General features: G+C 41.7%; 1 protein-coding gene and 1 long non-coding RNA gene across 4 annotated transcripts in view; both read right to left on the bottom strand.

Moving 5' to 3' along the window:
* GLS (glutaminase) overlaps positions 1-18,973 on the bottom strand; it is a 76,995-nt gene that overhangs the window by 17,875 nt on the left and 40,147 nt on the right. The window contains exon 15 of one of the 3 annotated variants that reach the window (XM_083409211.1): positions 13,981-16,981. The exons of 1 other annotated variant lie outside the window; for it this stretch is intronic. In XM_083409211.1, coding sequence (XP_083265337.1) covers positions 16,922-16,981 — 60 coding nt within the window. In that variant the 3' untranslated portion in view covers positions 13,981-16,921. Of the gene's footprint in view, positions 1-13,980; position 18,973 lie in introns of those variants that run through there. One more of the 3 variants, XM_083409210.1, reaches the window with a different exon arrangement.
* Positions 3,770-12,915, bottom strand: LOC310665095. Its single transcript, XR_014505174.1, has 4 exons — positions 10,799-12,915; positions 7,099-10,259; positions 4,354-6,790; positions 3,770-4,282 (listed from the first exon to the last, which is right to left on the bottom strand). It is a non-coding gene; the product is annotated as an uncharacterized lncRNA (long non-coding RNA).

The following is an 18,973-nucleotide window of genomic DNA, read 5'->3' as shown; positions in this document are numbered from 1 at the left end:
AAAAGAATAACAGAAGCAGATAACGGATCGAGTGGGAAACTCTCCCAGCCTTCACTCAAATCGTCTTAATATAGAAATTCGTTATCTACAGAAGGATGCGATTTCCAAAGACTGAGAATTATTAGACAAAAGAGCCGGACGCAACAATAATTTGGATTTCCGAGGTCTTCGAAAAACTAGGTGTCAAGTTCAGTAAAGAGATCTTCAAAAAACTAGGTGTCAAGTTCAGTAAAGTAAGAACGCAAGAGGAGACAATGACCCACCCAGGGCAGGATCCTGTTCTCAGTGGCGAACCACTGTGACACCCACAAACCAGACCTGGGTGCAACAACACTCACAACTCCCCATTTGTGTTTCCCAGGAACCTGCATTCAAAGGCAAAGGCCATGAGATAAAAGCAGCCATTTAAATGTGCCACTGGAATCGTGGCAATTGTTTTCTGGGTGTCTTCGTGGAGACGTACAAAACGTTCTGTCTAATGTGTCCCCCCAACAGACAGGGAACACACAGAGAAAGCCAAGACTATCACCAGACCGAACAGCTCCTCTGCTCATATATTAGAAGACAGTTTCCCAAACTTGGGTTTGCTGCTGCTGTTTTTGGACTGCAGTTCCCGTCATCCCTGACCACTGGTCCTGCTAGCTAGGGATGATGGGAGTTATAGTCCCAAAACAGCTGGAGTCCCAGGTTCGGGAAACCCTGTAACCTACCCTTTCAAGGACCCTCCTGAACAGTCTCCTCCCAGAGCAACATCCCATAAGGTCACCGTTACAAGTTAGTTTCACCCTCCCTGTGCACGAGCCAAAGCACTCTGAATTTATGGGATGTGTGTATGGATTTCACCCACTGTCAACGCATGTAAATTTGGATATGCACTGGTTTTCACTTCTGGGCTTTTCATTGATTTCTGATCCTGTGGGCAATGGCATTTTATTATACCAACTGACCCAGCAAGTAGACCGATGGAGAAATCCTAAAATGGTTTGGCTTCTTTTTCTCCCTTAAGCTATCTCTCAGAGGGCAGCTTAGAGGTCCCTTGAAAGCAAACTTCTGGGGTTCTACTGCGACTGGCATTAACTTGGACTTGTCATGTTGTGCGGATGCCTGACTATCATCTTCCAAAGCAACTACTCTATTCCGAACTTAAAAATGGAAAGCGTAATGCCGGTGGACAACAAAAGAGGTCCAAAGACTCTCTCAAGGCAAATATTTTTTAAAAATGTAGTATAAACACCGACAACTGGGAAACACTGGCCTGTGAGCATTCCAGTTGGAGAACAGCCTTTACCAAAGGAATGTGGGTAGCGCTGTGGGTTAAACCACAGAGCCTAGGACTTGCCGATCAGAAGGTTGGCGGTTTGAATCCCCGTGACAGGGTGAGCTCCCGTTGCTCGGTCCCAGCTCCTGCCAACCTAGCAGTTTGAAAGCACGTCAAAGTGCAAGTAGATAAATAGGTACCGCTCCGCCGGGAAGGTAAACAGCTTTTCTGTGCGCTGCACTGGTTCACCAGAAGCGGCTTAGTCATGCTGGCCACATGACCCAGAAGCTGTATGCCGGCTCCCTCAGCCAATAAAGCAAGATGAGCGCCGCAACCCCAGAGTTGGTCACAACTGGACCTAATGGTCAGGGGTCCCTTTACCTTTACCTGGGCTTTGAAGATGCTCAAACTCAGGATGAAAGGGAGAGATGTGCTAAGAGGAAGGCATGCTTGGCAAACCCTCACCATGATCGACTCCCACCCAGAAACCTATGTCCCCACTGTGGAAGGACGTGTGGATCCAGAACTGGCCTCCACAGTCACTTACGAACTCACTGTTAAAACCGTGTTTATGGAAGACAATCTTACTCCGCTACGAGTGATCTCCAGAGAAGATGATCACATTTTAATATCTGTCTGAAGTCACGATGAGAAATCCTATGTAGCTTTGGACTACTGTGACTGATAAACTCAGGGCTTGCTGAAACTCAAGAAGGGTGCCATTGCCATCATATGGGAAGAAAGAAGGAAGAAGAAGAAGAAGAAGAAGAAGAAGAAGAAGAAGAGGAGGAGGAGGAGGAGGAGTTTGGATTTGATATCCCGCTTTATCACTACCCGAAAGAGTCTCAAAGCGGCTAACAATCTCCTTTCCCTTCCTCCCCCACAACAAACACTCTGTGAGGTGAGTGGGGCTGAGAGACCTCAAGGAAGTGTGACTGGTCCAAGGTCACCCAGCAGCTGCATGTGGAGGAGCGGGGAAGCGAACCCGGTTCACCAGATTACGAGTCCACCGCTCTTAACCACTACACCACGCTGGCTCGCATTTGTGGCGTGTTCCGGCAACTCTTTTTTCTAGAAAAATAGCCCTGGCTATACTGCCATCCACCTCGGTAACTAAGCTATAAGAAATGACTGCAACTGTCCTGGACAAATGTTTGGACGCTGTAATTCAAGGTGATGAGGGTCAGCAGGGGTTGACAGCCTGATTCTGAAAAGATGGAGATAAGGGAAGACTGGGAGAAAAAAGTTTGCCTGAAAATAATGAATTGGCAATTAATGGGCTGGACCAGATCTCACACAGCCAGGAGAGCTTCTTGAGCTCAGCTTTGATAGCTGAAACAGATGGCACTACTGACAACACACCTTTGGATATCAGATGTATATAAAATACTGTCTGCATTCCCCCCGACCCGCAAAGATCTTGCGAAAGATCATCCATGCCCTTATAACCCGCAGATTGACTGCAGCAATGCACTCTGGCTGCCCTTTCAGATTACCACAGTCCACCAACTCAGGGGGATAGCTTTGCTGTCAGCTTCAGGAGCCAATTCAAAGCACTCAGATTCTGACATTTAAAACCACACAAAGACTGAGGACCACATACCTCAGAGGGCCACTCCCTTTAAAGAACAGACTCGCAAACAGGGAGGTGTTTGAACAGTTTTGGGGTGAAGGAGGGAATCAAAATATTTAAGGGGTTGGAAGTCTCAAGTATTTTAGGCTTTCTCGGCCAGGAACAAAAAATAGGATTACTCATTGGGGACATGAGAGTGGTTTGTAAAATAGTGCACCGAGGTTTGTGAAACCCTGCGGAAAATGACAGAGAAGCATATGATGAGCAGGATAGATGATAAAGAGAGGTTAGAATCTGGGGTTTCCCAAACTTGGGTTTGTTGCTGTTTTTGGACTACAGTTCCCATCAATCCTGACCACTGGTCCTGCTAGCTAGGGATGATGGGAGTTGTAGTCCAAAAAAAGAAAAAAGAAAAAGAAAAGCTGGTGACCTGAGTTTGGGAAACCCTGGGTTAGATAAAGAGGTGAGATTTAATATTATATATCTATATCTATCTCTCTCTCTCTATATATATCCCTACAAACTAAGAATGTTTCCTACTATGCCTACTGAAAATGCAGACTTAACATTAATCTCCATAAAAATGTTTTTCATGTTCATTTTAATCACAAAATATGTATTTAAATGATATGGGTCACAGTCTACGTAGTGCTAAAGGTTACAGTGTGCAGAATGACTTCTGCTTGGTTGGCGAGACGTTCTCTCCTCTCCTCCCCTGCTGCCCCAAACCTGCTCTGGGTTCCCCCCCAAAACCCCCAGAGTAGATTTAGGGGGCCTGCAGGGCACATTTGAGTGGAGGAGAGAGAGGGGTGCAAGTCCTGTTGCACTTAGCGGACCCCGCTTTTGTGTGTGCCAAAAGTTAGTTGAACACCACTCATATTATCTCAGTGCAGGCATTTCGAGATATATTTTATCCTACATTATAAGGAGTGACATTATTTATTTTTTAAGCATCCATTCTGGAACATGTTTTGAGTTGAAAACTGTATTGTAAAATTCAGAGAAGGGCAGAATCTGAAGGATAACTTGCATTCCAGTTTTTACATTAAAAATATGGAAACAGCCAAATTTTCTGTTATGCCCAGTATTAAATGCACTATCATACATAGCACATAGAAGAGAACGAGGTTTTTAAACTGTTTCATATACCTCCACAGAACAAGCCACAGGAAATTGGAGGGGTTAAGTCTGACCGTGTTTGGTTGTTCTTGTAAGATCAGAAGAGCCCCGTTAGATGATATCAAATGCCCTTTTAAAATGTGGGTTGCGCTTGTTCTTGTTTTTATTATGTGCCGTGTAGAATTGTAATTTTATGTTGCGGACTGCCCTGAGACCTGCAGATGTAGGGTGGTGTACAAATTTAAATAATAGTAATAATAATAATCTGGGTTTCCCCCCCACAAAAAAGAGGTGCCAAAACTCACTGTGAGACTGTTCCAGTAAGTGTCACACTTTAAAAAAAAACCAACAACCCAAAAATAGGCGCCAATACTTTCCATGAAGCTGTTCCAGTAAGCGCCACACTTTTTAACAGCAACAAAAGAGGTGCTGGTACTGTGTACCTTTGAGTACCCCCTGGAAAAAACCACTAATAATAATAATAATAATAATAATAATAATAATAATAATAGATCAGGCAAAAGGCCCATCTAAGTCCAGTATTTCGTTCACACAGTAGCCAAGCCTAAAAACAGAAACTGGGCAAACAACAGTCTTCCTACTTGTTATTGCAAGTGATTTTCAACGCTGTCATCAAGCAAAAAGAAGTCTCAACATGCCTCAGTCCAATGAAAGTGCTCACATGCGAAGCATCATAGTTCTCACTTGCATTTGCTAATTATTTTAATAATTGGTGGCGGGGAGCTTCAATGCAAACTCAGCGATTTGCAACCCCTTTACACAGTGGGGACAAACATATTTTGAATCAGCGCATGGCACGAAATAGCTGGCTCCACGGGAAGGCAGTTGCAACGTTCAAAGTGAAAGAGCTTCAGCCGGAATAATCCCTTCGTTTTTAACTAATACGTTTGCCATTGGAGCAACTGGTGCACTGATGTAGCCCATGCTACGAAAGGAATGGGCGTGCCTGTTTGTATTTCAAAATTTAATGGTAACGCTAATGATGATGAGCTGCGCTTTCTAAGTCGCAGTTCAAAAGGATCTGCACTTGTCCTGTGTTGTTATTATATATAGTAATATATTTAACTACTGGCAGTTTTAAGATGCACTCCTGCCACTAAAAGATTTAGAGCAGAGCACCTCAATCAAAGCACCTACTCTGGAGACTTTGAAAATAGGACTTTCAAATCAACAATTCAAGCCAGGGTTTTTAAAACTGGCCTTCAATGGGTTTTTAAAACCTGCCTTTACTGGACTGAGCGTATCCTCCCTTCCAGATACGCGAGCAGGTATGTTGGCTATACAGCGGTACCTTGGTTCTCAAATGCCTTGGTTCCCAAACGCCAAAAATCCAGAAGTGTTCCGGTTTTCAAACGTTTTTCGGAAGTCGAACGTCTGATGTGGCTGTCGGCTATTGTTTCCAGGGCGCCTGCACCAATCAGAAGCTGCGCCTTGGTTTTCAAACATTCCAGAATGGATTAAGTCTGGCGCTTTTGTTTTTGCTATTTATTTTGCGTTTTTCTTTTTGAGGCTTTTTCAGTTAATTTGTTTTTGTGACTGTATGGAACCCAGTTCAGCTACTGATTGTGTGACTGCGGAAATGGATAAAAGCCCCCCATCCAAACAAGGACGATCATCAGTGCAGGTAAGAAAATAATAATAATTTTAATTTTTATCATCTACAATACTGTCTTGTTTATTTTATAGAACAGTACATTGATGATTGCTTTCATTTTATGGATCAATGGTCTCGTGAGATAGTAAAATTCATGTTACATTGCTGTTTTAGGGGCTGTATTTAAAAGTCTGGAACGGATTAATCCGTTTTGCATGACTTTCTATGGGAAAGCGTGCCTTGGTTTTGGAACGCTTTGGTTTTGGAACGGACTTCCGGAACGGATTAAGTTTGAGAACCAAGGCACCCCTGTAAGATTTCTATCATATGAGATGAATGAAAATTTAATATGGGAAACAGTGGGAACACATGGGGAAAGCCACAGGATGCAATGAGCCTTTAAAAAGGAGGAGACCACAATATCTACACGTGTCCTATCAGCCCTTAATACATTTCTAAACAATGTTAAGTTGGGTTTGGGATTTTGCTTTTAAGGAAATCACACATTCCACAGCAGGTAAATCTGCTGGTCAAGGGGAAAGTGACTAGAAGTCATAAGCATAGCAGGCAAACAGGCAGACTTCTTACCTCAAACGCCTTCTACTTAAATTGCATTCAGCATTTCAAATCGCCCTCTTTTAAAATGAAAGTTACTGATCTCATACCTATGAAGTGGGTTAAGAATCGGTTCTACAGCGGAGGACTATAAAATTGACACATCAGATTACAAGAGGCGAAACTCAATGCACTGGAAGAGGTAGGTGGAAAGGAAGGCACACACCCAAAGTATTTGGTTCAGTAAATCTAAATGGAGCAACACATGCAGAGAGTTGATACGATTTGACTACAGGCAGACATCAAGGAAGTGAACTTTGACATCTTAAAGTAAGAGAGCTTTCAGAAGAGGCAGAGGAAGATCAGGAATGTCTGTAGCCTGAATACAGGAGAAGAGAACCCAATTCCCGTCAGTGGCATAAAGGAGAAAAAAGATAGTTTCTTGTGAAGTTAACAATGTTAAAGATAAAAGCAGACACTGCTAGGAAATAAATGGGGAGTATCACTGACATTTGGGTTTAGAGGTCAGAGCCTTTAACAAAATCCATTCAGAAGAAGCAAGAAGAGACCTCAAGATTTAAGTGTACGCTTGAAGGAAAGGAAAATGCATGAATTGAGTTTGGATGTAAAGACACAAGCCATGGTTTGGGCATCAGGGCTGAACGTTGGGCTCACACCAGTGGCGTAGCGTGGGTTGTCAGCACCCGGGGCAAGGCAAGTAATTTGCGCCCCCCCCCAGCTGCACTGTCCCTCCCCCAGATAGTCCCTCGCTCTCTCTCCGCACCGCACCGCACGCCTGGCACCCTCCGCTCCACAGTGGGCGGCGACCCGGCGGCTCGGATCGGATTCGCACAGCCAGCACTGCAGTGAGAGAGAGTGAGCGAGCCAGGTAGGGGCAGAGAGGTGCGAGTGCGAGCACCCCCCCAGATGTTGCGCCCAGTGCGGCCGGCCCCCCCTGCACCCCCCACGCTACGCCACTGGCTCACACATTCCCTTCTCCCCTTAGGAACACTGAATTTATTCCCACAACGAATGGTTTAGGTTTGCCATTGTTTCCAGGTCAGGCAAACTATAGTTTGTGCAAACCATGTATTACCTCCAAACCAAAACCAGAATTTCATTTCAAATTCTGCCTTCCACCTCTGGTTTCGGGTAGACAATGGTTTCCCCAAACTGTACCTTACTCGGTTTGGATGTAATGGCAAACCATGGTTTCCCCAGATGCGGATTAGACAGTAGCGTAACCCATCAAATCAATGGACTTAAGCTAGTAATGTCCATTCGTTTAAATGGGTCTACTCAAGAGGATGATTTCGTGTGATACAGTCCGTGAGAGCAGAGAAGGAAGCCTAAGGCTCAGCCCTGAGCGCCAAGCCACGGTTTAGCAACCACATCCAAACTGGGCCAAAAAAGTTGACCGTAGTGCAAGCAACAGAGAATGTCCAAGAATTATTGCAAATTTAGAAGGATTCACCATTACATGCACTACCTAAAAAAACCAAGGGAATAAAATTTGTATTTTGTGTGTTCTCCTTTGTTCTTCTCTTTCTTCTCACTGTATTGGAAAGAAGGAATAAATGTCTAATTAATATTGAAATCCAAGCATGATGGCATTTAAAATGCTTTTCATCAAGTATCAAAGGATTAAATCCAGGGAAAAGTAAAAAAAAATAATGCTCTCATTTATTAAAAGAGGAGAAAGCTTGTTCTTCTCTTGCAGGTAACAAACACATCTTAAAAAGAAATTAAGAACTGTGGGGAACGAAACTTGGAAAAGTTTGTGTCACATCTACACAGAGAAAACAAAAATTATCTTTTTTTTAAAGCAGAAGGATATAAGAAAGATGGTAATGGGAGATATATCATCTAGAAATTTTATTATTATAGAAAAATGACACCTGGATGTGTATATGGGCCCAACATCACTCCAAAAGATTTCTTTAAAATGTGGAAAACGTGGGCAGATTTTCCTGAAAGCAATCAGAAAAAATAAAGAGGGCCTCTTTAGCTACTAAAGTTTACCACCTCCTTTTACATAAGATTAGGAAAATTTCAAATGCTTAATATTTGGCAGTATTTTAATCCAACAAACGGCTAGATATTTTTATTTTATTACTGCCACATTAAAGAATATACTATTTTGCAACATCAAGTGTACATATATTTAACGTCAGGTAAATTTTTCTATACCTCTCAAGAAACTAATGAGAAACTAAGTACACAAGAAAGTTGCATGCAGTTAAATAAGTTTTTAAAAAAATCAATGTTAAGACTATTATTTCAGAGAAATTTATCAATGAACTAACTACACTGACAGGTGGAAGTTCAATAGTGTGGGCATGTTAAACATGTGACAATTTTATGGGGGGGGGGAATCTTTTAGATCTCGAAAATCCAAGATCTCAAAGAGTTAAATGGGGAGAGCAGTCTCTGAAGTTCACCATTACAAACTAGAACGAACCTGTCTTCAAAACAAGGTAAATAATAAATCATGCCATTCCTACATTCTCTGGTTTTGGATTTAACGTGTGATTCTGTTAAGATTCTGCACATGCAGTCGACATGGAGCATGCTTGATGACTAAGGAAGGAGTATAACATGCAAAATTCCTTTACTGTTAAACACAAGAAACTCTTACTGGATTGCTGTGAACCACGTGAACACTGAAGCAGTCTTTTGTCTGGTGCCTATGTTTGATATGTGGGCCTATTTACTCAATTTAACTTGCAAAGGTTTTACACAATTGCTGCCTCCTATTCACATCTAAGATCTTCTTCTGATCCCAGGTAAATCTGGACCGTGTTTCCAGGGTGGCAGCTGAACTTTCAAAAGGATCTTTGTCTAGTGTTGGGGACTGCCATTCTTGGGAACAATACAACAAATGCCCTTGCGTGTGACGCTTTTAGCACACCTATGCAAACATTATGAGCCAGGGGGTGTCCCCCCCCCAAAAAAAAATACACTTGTTGAAAAGCTCAGAATTTCCTAGTCAAATCTAACACAAGCAAAGGGAAGTTCACCATCACCAAAGCCAATAATTAAATGTTTTTTAAAGTGTTATCAGATGGAATTTTTCGAACTTTTCCGAAGCAAAAAGAATAAACCATGCAGATCAGCAACTTTCCGACGAGTTAAAAAAACAAGACCAAAAACCCACAACACACCACTAAGAAACAGTATTTGAAAACCTGTTCAAAACCAAGGTGAGAGCCCAGTAGAAAAGGCAACTTTTGTTTTGTTTCTTGATTTTGTATAATATTTTAAGAAATATTGTTTAGAACCAGATTTCAGCATTTGGGGAATCAGCTGAAAACCCCTAGTTGTTCTCAATGCACGATAATAACTTTTGAAGCCACCAGTTATAAAAGATGAAATCAATTTATCTATTTTGAAATTTAAAGTGGTAAATCTCTAAGATTGGCTGGACTTTCATCCAAACTGTATATAGCCTGCTTGACTGTTTTATTCAATCCTTTAACCAATAGTGTAATTAAAGTTACAAGGACAGGCATCTTACCTGTTAGCACGGGAAGGAACACAGATTTATAACTGGAGAAAACCGTACCACACCAGACTTACGTTGTTCGAGATCTGTGCTTCAGGTTTTCAAAGTTATGGACATCTTGACAGCTGAATTAAAACTCTTAAATATATTCATGGATGTCAAACAGACTTTACTAAGGGACAAAATATAACAGGTGTGATTGCAAACTTTAAATGTAACCTGTAGTATTGCTACAGAATTGTGTGAAAAGGTCTAACTGAACTATGAAATATCAAATTTATTTTGCTGCAAGAATCTGTGAAATAAAATGAATGACTGGATGGCTGTCTTTAAAAAGTGGCAAAAAGCAGAAATGTTTTAACTGAATGTTGATGTTTAACTTGGAAATAATGCCCAAATCTTTGTTTTAATTCACTATTGAAGTATAATGATTCTGTACTGCCATGTTTGTTTCTTCACACTAGTGTGGTTTTTGTAATCTGGGTTTTGTTGACAAATATGAAATGGAAAATGGGACACGGGTGGTGCTGTGGTCTAAACCACTGAGCCCCTTGGGCTTGCCAATCAAAAGGTCAGCAGTTCAAATCCCCGCGACGGGGTGAGCTCCCGTTGCTCGGTCCCTGCTCCTGCCAACCTAGCAGTTTGAAAGCCTGTCAAAGTGCAAGTAGATAAATAGGTACTGCTCTGGCGGGAAGGTAAATGGTGTTTCTGTGAGCTGCTCTGGTTCGCCAGAAGCGGCTTAGTCATGCTGGCCACATGACCCGGAAGCTGTACACTGGCTCCCTTGGCCAATAAAGCAAGATGAGCACCGCAACCCCAGAGTTGGTCACGACTGGACCTAATGGTCAGGGGTCCCTTTACCTTTATTTTTCTTGAAAAAGAGGTACCGGAATTCACCACAAAGCCTCCCTTGTTCTCTTAGAATTGCAATAGCGCCACCTGAGAGGTGCCGGAACTGGGTTCTGGTGGGTGAGTTCCGGCTGGGAAAAAAGCCCTGGATTTAGCCATCATGACTAGTAAAAGGTAAAAAGGTAAAGGACCCTTGGATGGTTAAGTCCAGTCAAAAGCAACTATGGGGTTGCAGCGCTCATATCACTTGCCAATCAAAAGGTCAGCAGTTCAAATCCCCGCGACGGGGTGAGCTCCCGTTGCTCGGTCCCTGCTCCTGCTAACCTAGCAGTTTGAAAGCACGTCAAAGTGCAAGTAGATAAATAGGTACCACTCCAGCGGGAAGGTAAATGGCATTTCCGTGCGCTGCTCTGGCTTGCCAGAAGTGGTTTAGTCATGCTGGCCACATGATCTGAAAAAACTGTCTGCAGAGCGGACAAACGCCAGCTCCCTCGGCTCATCTCGGCGAGATGAGCGCCGCAACCCCAGTCGTCCGCGACTGGACTTAACTGTCAGGGGTCCCTTTACCTTTATGAAACGAAAGCCTTCCAAACTACTCAGTTTTTAACCAGTTGCCCAGTCCACATAGGTATCTGTGCTAAGACATCTAGAATAACTGTTTGTGCAATATTGGTCTGCAGCTGGATGTTTCAGGGATGGAAAAAATTAATAAACCTTGCATCCGCTAACTTCAGAGAATCAGCTGAAAGGTGAGTACTGCATAATAATGCTCACTAACCACAATTGTCAGGTACAAGGATTAAATCAGACTTGAAATAATACACTCCAGGGATAAAAATGAATTTAGTGTGAAGATGATCCAGTGAAGTACTATGCTGAGCATCTGTTAGCTCAGTCAGTAGAGCATGAGGCTCTTAATCTCAGGGTTGTGGGTTCAAGCCCCATGTTGGGCAAGATATTCCTGCATTGAAAGGGGTTGGACTGGATGACCCTTGGGGTCCCTTTCTTCTTTTCTGCAAGGCACAAAGTTGGCTTCGCAGCACTAACAGCCACAACAAACTTGTAAAATACCGAGCAAATGTGGCAATACTGCTCAAAAATGGGGCAGGAATATTGGGAAGCAACCTCTATTCTCAGGTGCAGATCTAGAGACCAGAAATAAAAATAGATGTTGCGTGACAAGCCGAGGATTACCTAGTTTAGTATGCCGTAAATCTACGTTCGAGTTAAGCTGGAGTACTAGGATTTGAGATGATTTAATGCTGTTTGGACTTTAGTTTCTCCTGCTTGTACCTTACATATGACTTTCGGCATCCTCCTAAGGAAGCTAGCATGAAAGGAGGACTAGACAGGAACACCTGACAAGCTTCTTTATTACTTGAAGTATACACAGCTTGTGGACCAGATTCGGGGGCAGAGGGGATCTGCATGACAAAGCTGTTCCCATCATTTAAAGGAAGAGGGAAGCCTGTGGATTTGGGATCACCCCAACCACAGAGATCAATCCACCTGGTTCTTATATTCTGGTTCTTTATACAGATCTACGAGCACCCAAACAGTGACAAGTTGAGTTTTGTTTACCTAACAAGTTTCGCAGGACATTTTCAACCACCAAATCTACAACTACTTCAAATAATGGTACAGTGAGTTCCTCACTGCAGAGAATACGACTCACCTAGCAAACTGCATTTCCCCTTTACTGATTTTGGATCCCCTATAGATGGGACACAAATTTTGAATTCTGCTTTTTTGTATATGATAATCTGATGCTTACTGGGAAGAGACTTTAGATTTTTATTTCAGATAAACTGCTCGTTATTAAAACCGCACACAGAGGTTTTAATGTTGCTCAGTAAAATAATTAAAATAAACATGACCAAGCACACACAGTGTGTCATATGTTATAGCACAATCCTATACAGTCATACCTTGGTTGCTGAACACCCTGGAATTCGTACATTTTGGTTCCCAAATGCCGCAAACCCGGAAGTGAGTGTTCCAGTTTGTGAACGTTCTTTTGGAACCCGGACGTCCGACGGTGCTTCCGCGGCTTCTGATTGGCTGCAGGAGCTTCCTGCAGCCAATCAGAAGCCGCATTTGGTTTTCAAACGTTTTGGAAGTCAAACGGACTTCCGGAACAGATTCTGTTCGACTTCCAAGGTACGACTAGACATGTTTACTCAGCAATATGTCCTACAGACTTCAGCAGGGCTTATTCCCTAGTAAGTGGGTATAGAATTGGAATCCCAATGGCATGTACAGTGGTACCTCTGGTTACGAACTTAACTCATTCCAGAGGTCCGTTCTTAAGCTGAAACAGTTCTTACCCTGAGGGCAAAGTTTGCAACCAGGAGCAGCTACTTCCAGGTTACCAGAAGTGTTTGTAACCAGAGGTACCACTGTATTATCAAGACCTGGGGGGAAAGCACAAACAATAGTATTTCCAATGTTTTTTTGCCTTCCTTGTATTTCCCTGCCATTTCCCTTTTCTCTTTGGCTTCCATTCCATTCTATACATTTTGCATTATTAGTAGTTAGTCACAATAACCAAATCTATAAAGATGCAGCAAGGTGCACAAGATTAAACCCGTGAGAAACCAGTCATTTCTGAATGCAGTTAGCTGTGTCTAACTGTGGCCAATGATTTCAGTGAACTAATTTTTTTTTTTTAATTCTCAATTGGCGTCTACAGTCACAATCCACATAATTATGTGCACACATGTGCATGCACAAAGGCAGAAAAGTTTATTGAAAATGATTTTGCACAGCAACCCTACCTGCCAAAAAGGCAATTTTTTTGGCTGTTGGGAGTTCATCTGTGTGATCAGTTCTTGCCTACACAAGCATACAGCTTGTAAAGGATATAACATAAGGTATTAGACTAATTAGACTCTTGTTTAAGCTCAAAACTGTATGACCTAGTCAGTAAGCATCATTATATACGTTACATAATCCAAAGTGCCCAGTGCATGAATGCATGGCATTTCTGATAATTTGCAGGGAGGAGTGAGAATCACCTATTTTTGCCAACTGGTCCTAACTAGCCTTTCACCCACCACCACCCCAAACCAAAGATTTTTCAAACACTCAGGAGTGCTTCTTCAGTTAGAACAATGTTCTACATCAGAAATGTGGGTGGTGGCAGCAAATACAGCATGCCGCCGTTTGGATTCAAGCTAACATGTTCACAAAACATAAAATGTTCACAAAACATAAAATGTTGGATTCAAGCCAACATGTTCACAAAACAAAAAATACAATGTTGTTCTAACAAAAATTGCAGGACTAGACAACAAACAAGAGCTGTTATGCAAAAAAGTTAAAATTACAACTTTAAAATGGAACTAAAAGCTGGCTAGAGCTTATATTGAACTCTCAATACTTCAAATTTATACAGAATGCTATTTTGATTTAAATACAGGAGATTATGGAAAGTGTTTTTTTATTCCTAGTTTCAAATCATGGATCTAGTTGCTATTGAAAAGGAACAAAAAAATACAAACTGAGCAGCTCAAAATAAAATTTATTATAATACAAAAGTGTATGTGCAGGAGATACATAAATAGCATACAATGCAAATGAAAAAAAATGGGACACATGACATATCACTTCAACTGAAGCAAAAGCATACAACACATGCCAAAGCAAAATCTAAATGCATTTACATTTACAAAGGAGCATTAATGATGCCAACGAAAAAGGGAAAGGGAAAAGAAATACGACAAGTAAAATGCTTGAATATCAAGAACTGTTATTGCCGTGAACACAAATGTACATTATGCTTTATTAAGAATATTTAGGCAAAAGCATGCTAATATTCTATCAGCTTTTAATAACATATTAATGGTCTTGCTCATCTGACAAATTCCCCACTGGAATGTAGCCACTGCTCTGTTCAACCAGACCCACTAATAAGCTGAGTTCACATCCTTTTTCTTAAGGTCATATAGAGCATTTTCATACACGAGGCGTTTCAGATGGTGTTGAACTTGAATGCAAAACCTACATTCGCCAGAATGTTCATTCATATTACATTTTCTTTTGCAGAGATGCTCACACGGCTGGTTTTGTTTCACTTTCTGTGAACGCTGGGCTTGTCGTTACATACAAATCAGAAATAAATTTCAAATAATGAACGCTGGTCAAAGCAAAGCAGCTGGTTTAGCCAGCCAGAGTTAAAAAAATTCAAATCAAGGTCTCTATTTCATACTTTGTGACAAGCCAGGATTAATAGAAAGTGAAATCAAATGCTGTTGAGGAGAACACACAAACCTGAGGCTTGAGCTTGTTTCAGCTCACGCACATAGAAGTGAGGCATGTCTGAAAGGTTTTGGACAGTTGAGGTTGCTCATTCATATTGGTCCAGGCATTATGGATTGCATCCAAAGAAGTCATCTCTTTTGCACAAGTCCCTTCTCTCTTCCTATGTCATTTCCCCCCACCCCTCCAAACTCTGGAGTATTGCAGAGAGGAGAGGGAGGGGAACTTTCATTGCACAAGTAGAAATTATTGCACAGACAGGGCAACTTTGTGGGGTACAACCATAAGTTAGGAAAGAGTTTGAATTGCTTTCAACTTAAACGCATTGAACCAATTATAGGGGCATGCGAAGGACACCAAAAGGACGCCAAAGACCAGCAAATATTTTGTCATTAACTGAAACCAACAGCCCGGACAAGTCGTAACAGCGCTGATGGGTCAGGGAAGTGTTAGCTCCAACACAAAGTGTACTTCAAAGAAGCTGAAACCCATTCTCTGCGCATCACTTTCCATAGTACATAAATTAATGTTTTAATGGTCTCCCATGAGCCATCCTCCAGGCTAAACCTTGTGTAGGCTCAACTTTCTGAAAGTGTGAGGCCAATATCCCCAAGGAAACACGGGGAGGAAAATATGCACAGGAGTGGAGAATACACAGGCTAACACAAGTCCATGCTTCATCCTCTCTCAGGAAGCATGCAGTGCCACAGAAATTTAAAGAGGACAAAATTGTTTTTATTATTAATTGCCACTCTCCGTTTTAGGGCAAGCCATCACAAGGCAGCTTATAACAGATGTGTAAACATAAAACAGTTGAATGCAAAAAAACCAACAACCCCATAACTAAACAGCAGAAAATAAAATTATAGGCAGCCAGCAATATAGGGGGCAATCAAGAAGCCCAGCAGTATAAAAACCACCATCAGAGTTTGCTTAAAGGCCTCAAGGGAAGGGGCCAAGCAGAATTCTCAGGAAAGGGAATTCTTTGAATACGGGGGCCACTACTGACAAGGCCTTGTCCCTGATACTCACTGACCTTGATCAGCCTTAGTGGTAGGCCAGGAAGCAGGACCTGTGAGATCAATCTTAGGGCCCAGGGAGATTCATATAAGATATAGGAGGTCCTTCAAATAACATTTAAACTAAGCCTCAAAACAAATGGATAACCAATGTAAAATTGGTATAATGAACCGCCTAGCCCCTACAAGCATTCTAGTGGCTGAATTTTGCACCAGTTGAAGATACCAGGTTGTCTTCAATAGGCCACCCTACCAATAGGACTGTGACAAGCTTGCACCATAACACCTTCCAGTCCAAATACAATTATTCAGGTCATCCCAATCACAACAATACAGGAGACTCTGAGTGCCACATTCCACTCTCCCAACAGTTGTGCTGATTTATCATCCCAGACCCCATAGAATTTTTGCATGCTTTTTGGTTTTGGTTTATTTCATCTCCTGTACTCTTCTTTTTAAAGCTTTAAGAGCACATCCCTGGCTTAGTGGATGGTCCTCTTTATTGCTGCTCAGGTTCATCAGACACCGCCCACATCTCCCATACAATAAAGACACCCATGTTTGTCTGAGGGGTTGTTTGGATATTTTCCTTCCTTGGGATCAACTGGTGGTGGGTCTTCAGATTGCAACTCTCTCCTCTTTTAGAGAAGATTTCATGTTCAGAAAAATGCAGGGGCCTCCTAATTCATTTGGGAGGATGGCAGATACACAAAACACCCATCCCTTAAATACAGATGCCGCCTCGCTCCCTTGCCCTCCATTCCCACTCAAAGGTTTGAATGTCCCTTAACCAGGACAGGGGTGGCATTATTTCACTCTTGTGTGATTCACCAACTTGTTTTAAACTCACAAAGACAGACTTCATACTCCAGATCTCCTAGCAGTTTAGGAATAATCAATGTGCATTAAAAAGTTAGCCAGTGATTACATTGAGAAGTACCGTACAAAATCAGACTCACATCCACTTAATCCAGCATTCTTTTCAGGAATCCCAGTAGCCCAAAGGCGCTAAGTGGTACACAAGTGGATCATGGTCTACTTTCTTCATGGCTGGTTCTAGATCAAAGATGTAGGTTGCTTCCACACTAACCCTTTCCTCTGGGGTGGACGTCTCTTGTTCATTCAATTTTTGCAAGGAATCGGCACAACGCTGTTAAATCATTGCAATCTAGTGTTTTGTGTTATCCTCCTGTGCTTTTCCCAGACCTGATTTGTTGTGGGGGTTTTGCTGTAAAATGCAATTGCAGCAACAGCCTGTCAGTTGTGTACGAGCAATTCACTATTAGGACTTCTTAGGGGAACTGTACCTTTCACGTGAAAGCTTCCTGTTTGCAGGTTCAGACCGTTTTATTGCTTCCCCAAGTCAGCATGTAGGGATGAACTGCCCTTTATTTAATCCCTTTTTAAGGGAGAGGTAGTGCTGGATACCTAATCTCCTCTCAGGACCATTGTTGTACTTACTGGGAGGGAGAGGTGGTGGTGAGGTTAGCGTTTTCAGATACATTGCCAGAACCAATCCTGTACTGGAACTGGTGCACTCACAAAGTGCTGACCCCTGACCCCCTCTCTTTTCACAGAAAGCGCAGCAATGTCACTGACTGCACTTCTGTCCCCCACAAAAGGGAGGGAGGGAGGAAAGAGGTGTTGCTTTCCATTATTACTTTTAATCCCCTCTTTTATTTCATTATAGTGAAGCAGCACCGACTTAAATTGACACACGCCAGGAACAGAAGCTGACTAAATAAAGGGTAATTCATCACCGCTCTTTCAGCCACAAGGATCACAGAAGCAAGGAAGCAGGTTGAGCTTCTGAACAGGAAGCTTTTAATTAACATTAGAAAGGGCATTTGTTGAATGTAAATTTCCTGTGAGCAGACATTCTAAGAAGATATTGGTCAAGGGGAAACAGGGTTGCTAATTACATAGGAAGTTGACTTATATGAAGTCAGACCACCAGCTCATCCACCTCACTACAACCAAAGCTCTCTAGGAGTTTCATACAAAGCTCCAGATCTACTTGGAGGTGCCAGGATCTGCATGTAAAAATGTGCAGACTACCACAAAGTTCCTTCCCCTTGCTATGTTAAAACTGGAGGTTCTGAAAAGCATTTAATACCATTTTCAGCGAACGGCAGAAAAGCAATGCCTCTGTGTGTTAAAGGGCTCTCAAATGTGAAACGCTTTCTTTCTTATTGCACCTATTGTTATTTATTTCTGGCAGAATCTAGAGTAATATATATATTATAATATATATGGAGTGTGTGTCTCTCAACCATTGGTTCTATCATTTTTCAGAAATCAAAGGCACAACGCAAGCATGGTTTCCTAATATGCTGCTATTAGAAGATTAACTTGAACTTATCAATACTATTCTATACTTTGGTATATTTCAATATTCAATAGATTTAAGAGTTGTTTAAACTAGGTTTCTACATATTGTTACATAACGACTGAAACAAAGAATCCTATCACCTCCATTCATTTTCAGCCTTTTCCAATGTTGCACAAGTTGAATGAATGACTTTGCATATATTTGCTTGAACTGAAAGCAAATGAACCTGCTTCCAAATGTTTAGGATTAAGATATTAAAAGACAGAGAGAGAGAAAAATCTAACGGAGGATTTGTTTAACAGTCTGTTAAAATCTAAGCAAATTGTGACAACAGTAAAATTTATCCACATAAAAAATATATGATTCGGGTATTATTTTTTCTACATCTATCGTTCCAATTTTCTTTTGTAGCCAATATACCTTTGTGTTTTGCTGCACTGCAAATTTTCTGTATTTTTTTTTTTAATACCCCATGAAATTCCCTTTTGAATTCATTCCTTAAGCATGATACAATTGCAAGTATAGGCCACACACATTTTTGTGCTTTATTTCCGCTTGCTTTCTGAAAAAGCGATTAAAAGGAATCTGCATAAAACCAGATACTAATCTTTGGTATCTCGGAGCAGTTATTTACAAAACACTGAAAACAAAACTAGCTTCTCTGGAACTGTGCGATCTAGAAAAACGGGAGCATGTTTAAAGACGAAAACCAACTCTCTCTGAAACTAGAGCCCATTTCTTTAGTTTTGCTCTCCTCGACCTTCCATTCTATACACTACAGTGGTGGAGATGTCCTCGTTTGCCTCGGGTGACACTTTTTTCCACACAGTCTCTTTTAATGCAAGTTCGTGCTGAAGGCTCTCATAGTCCAGCGGTCCATAGGAATGC

The sequence above is a fragment of the Podarcis tiliguerta genome (genome assembly GCF_965153285.1).
Source record: "Podarcis tiliguerta genome assembly, chromosome: 1".
Taxonomy (NCBI): domain Eukaryota; kingdom Metazoa; phylum Chordata; class Lepidosauria; order Squamata; family Lacertidae; genus Podarcis; species Podarcis tiliguerta.
Note: the sequence above shows the minus strand (reverse complement) of the source record. Positions and strands in the feature narration are given on the sequence as shown.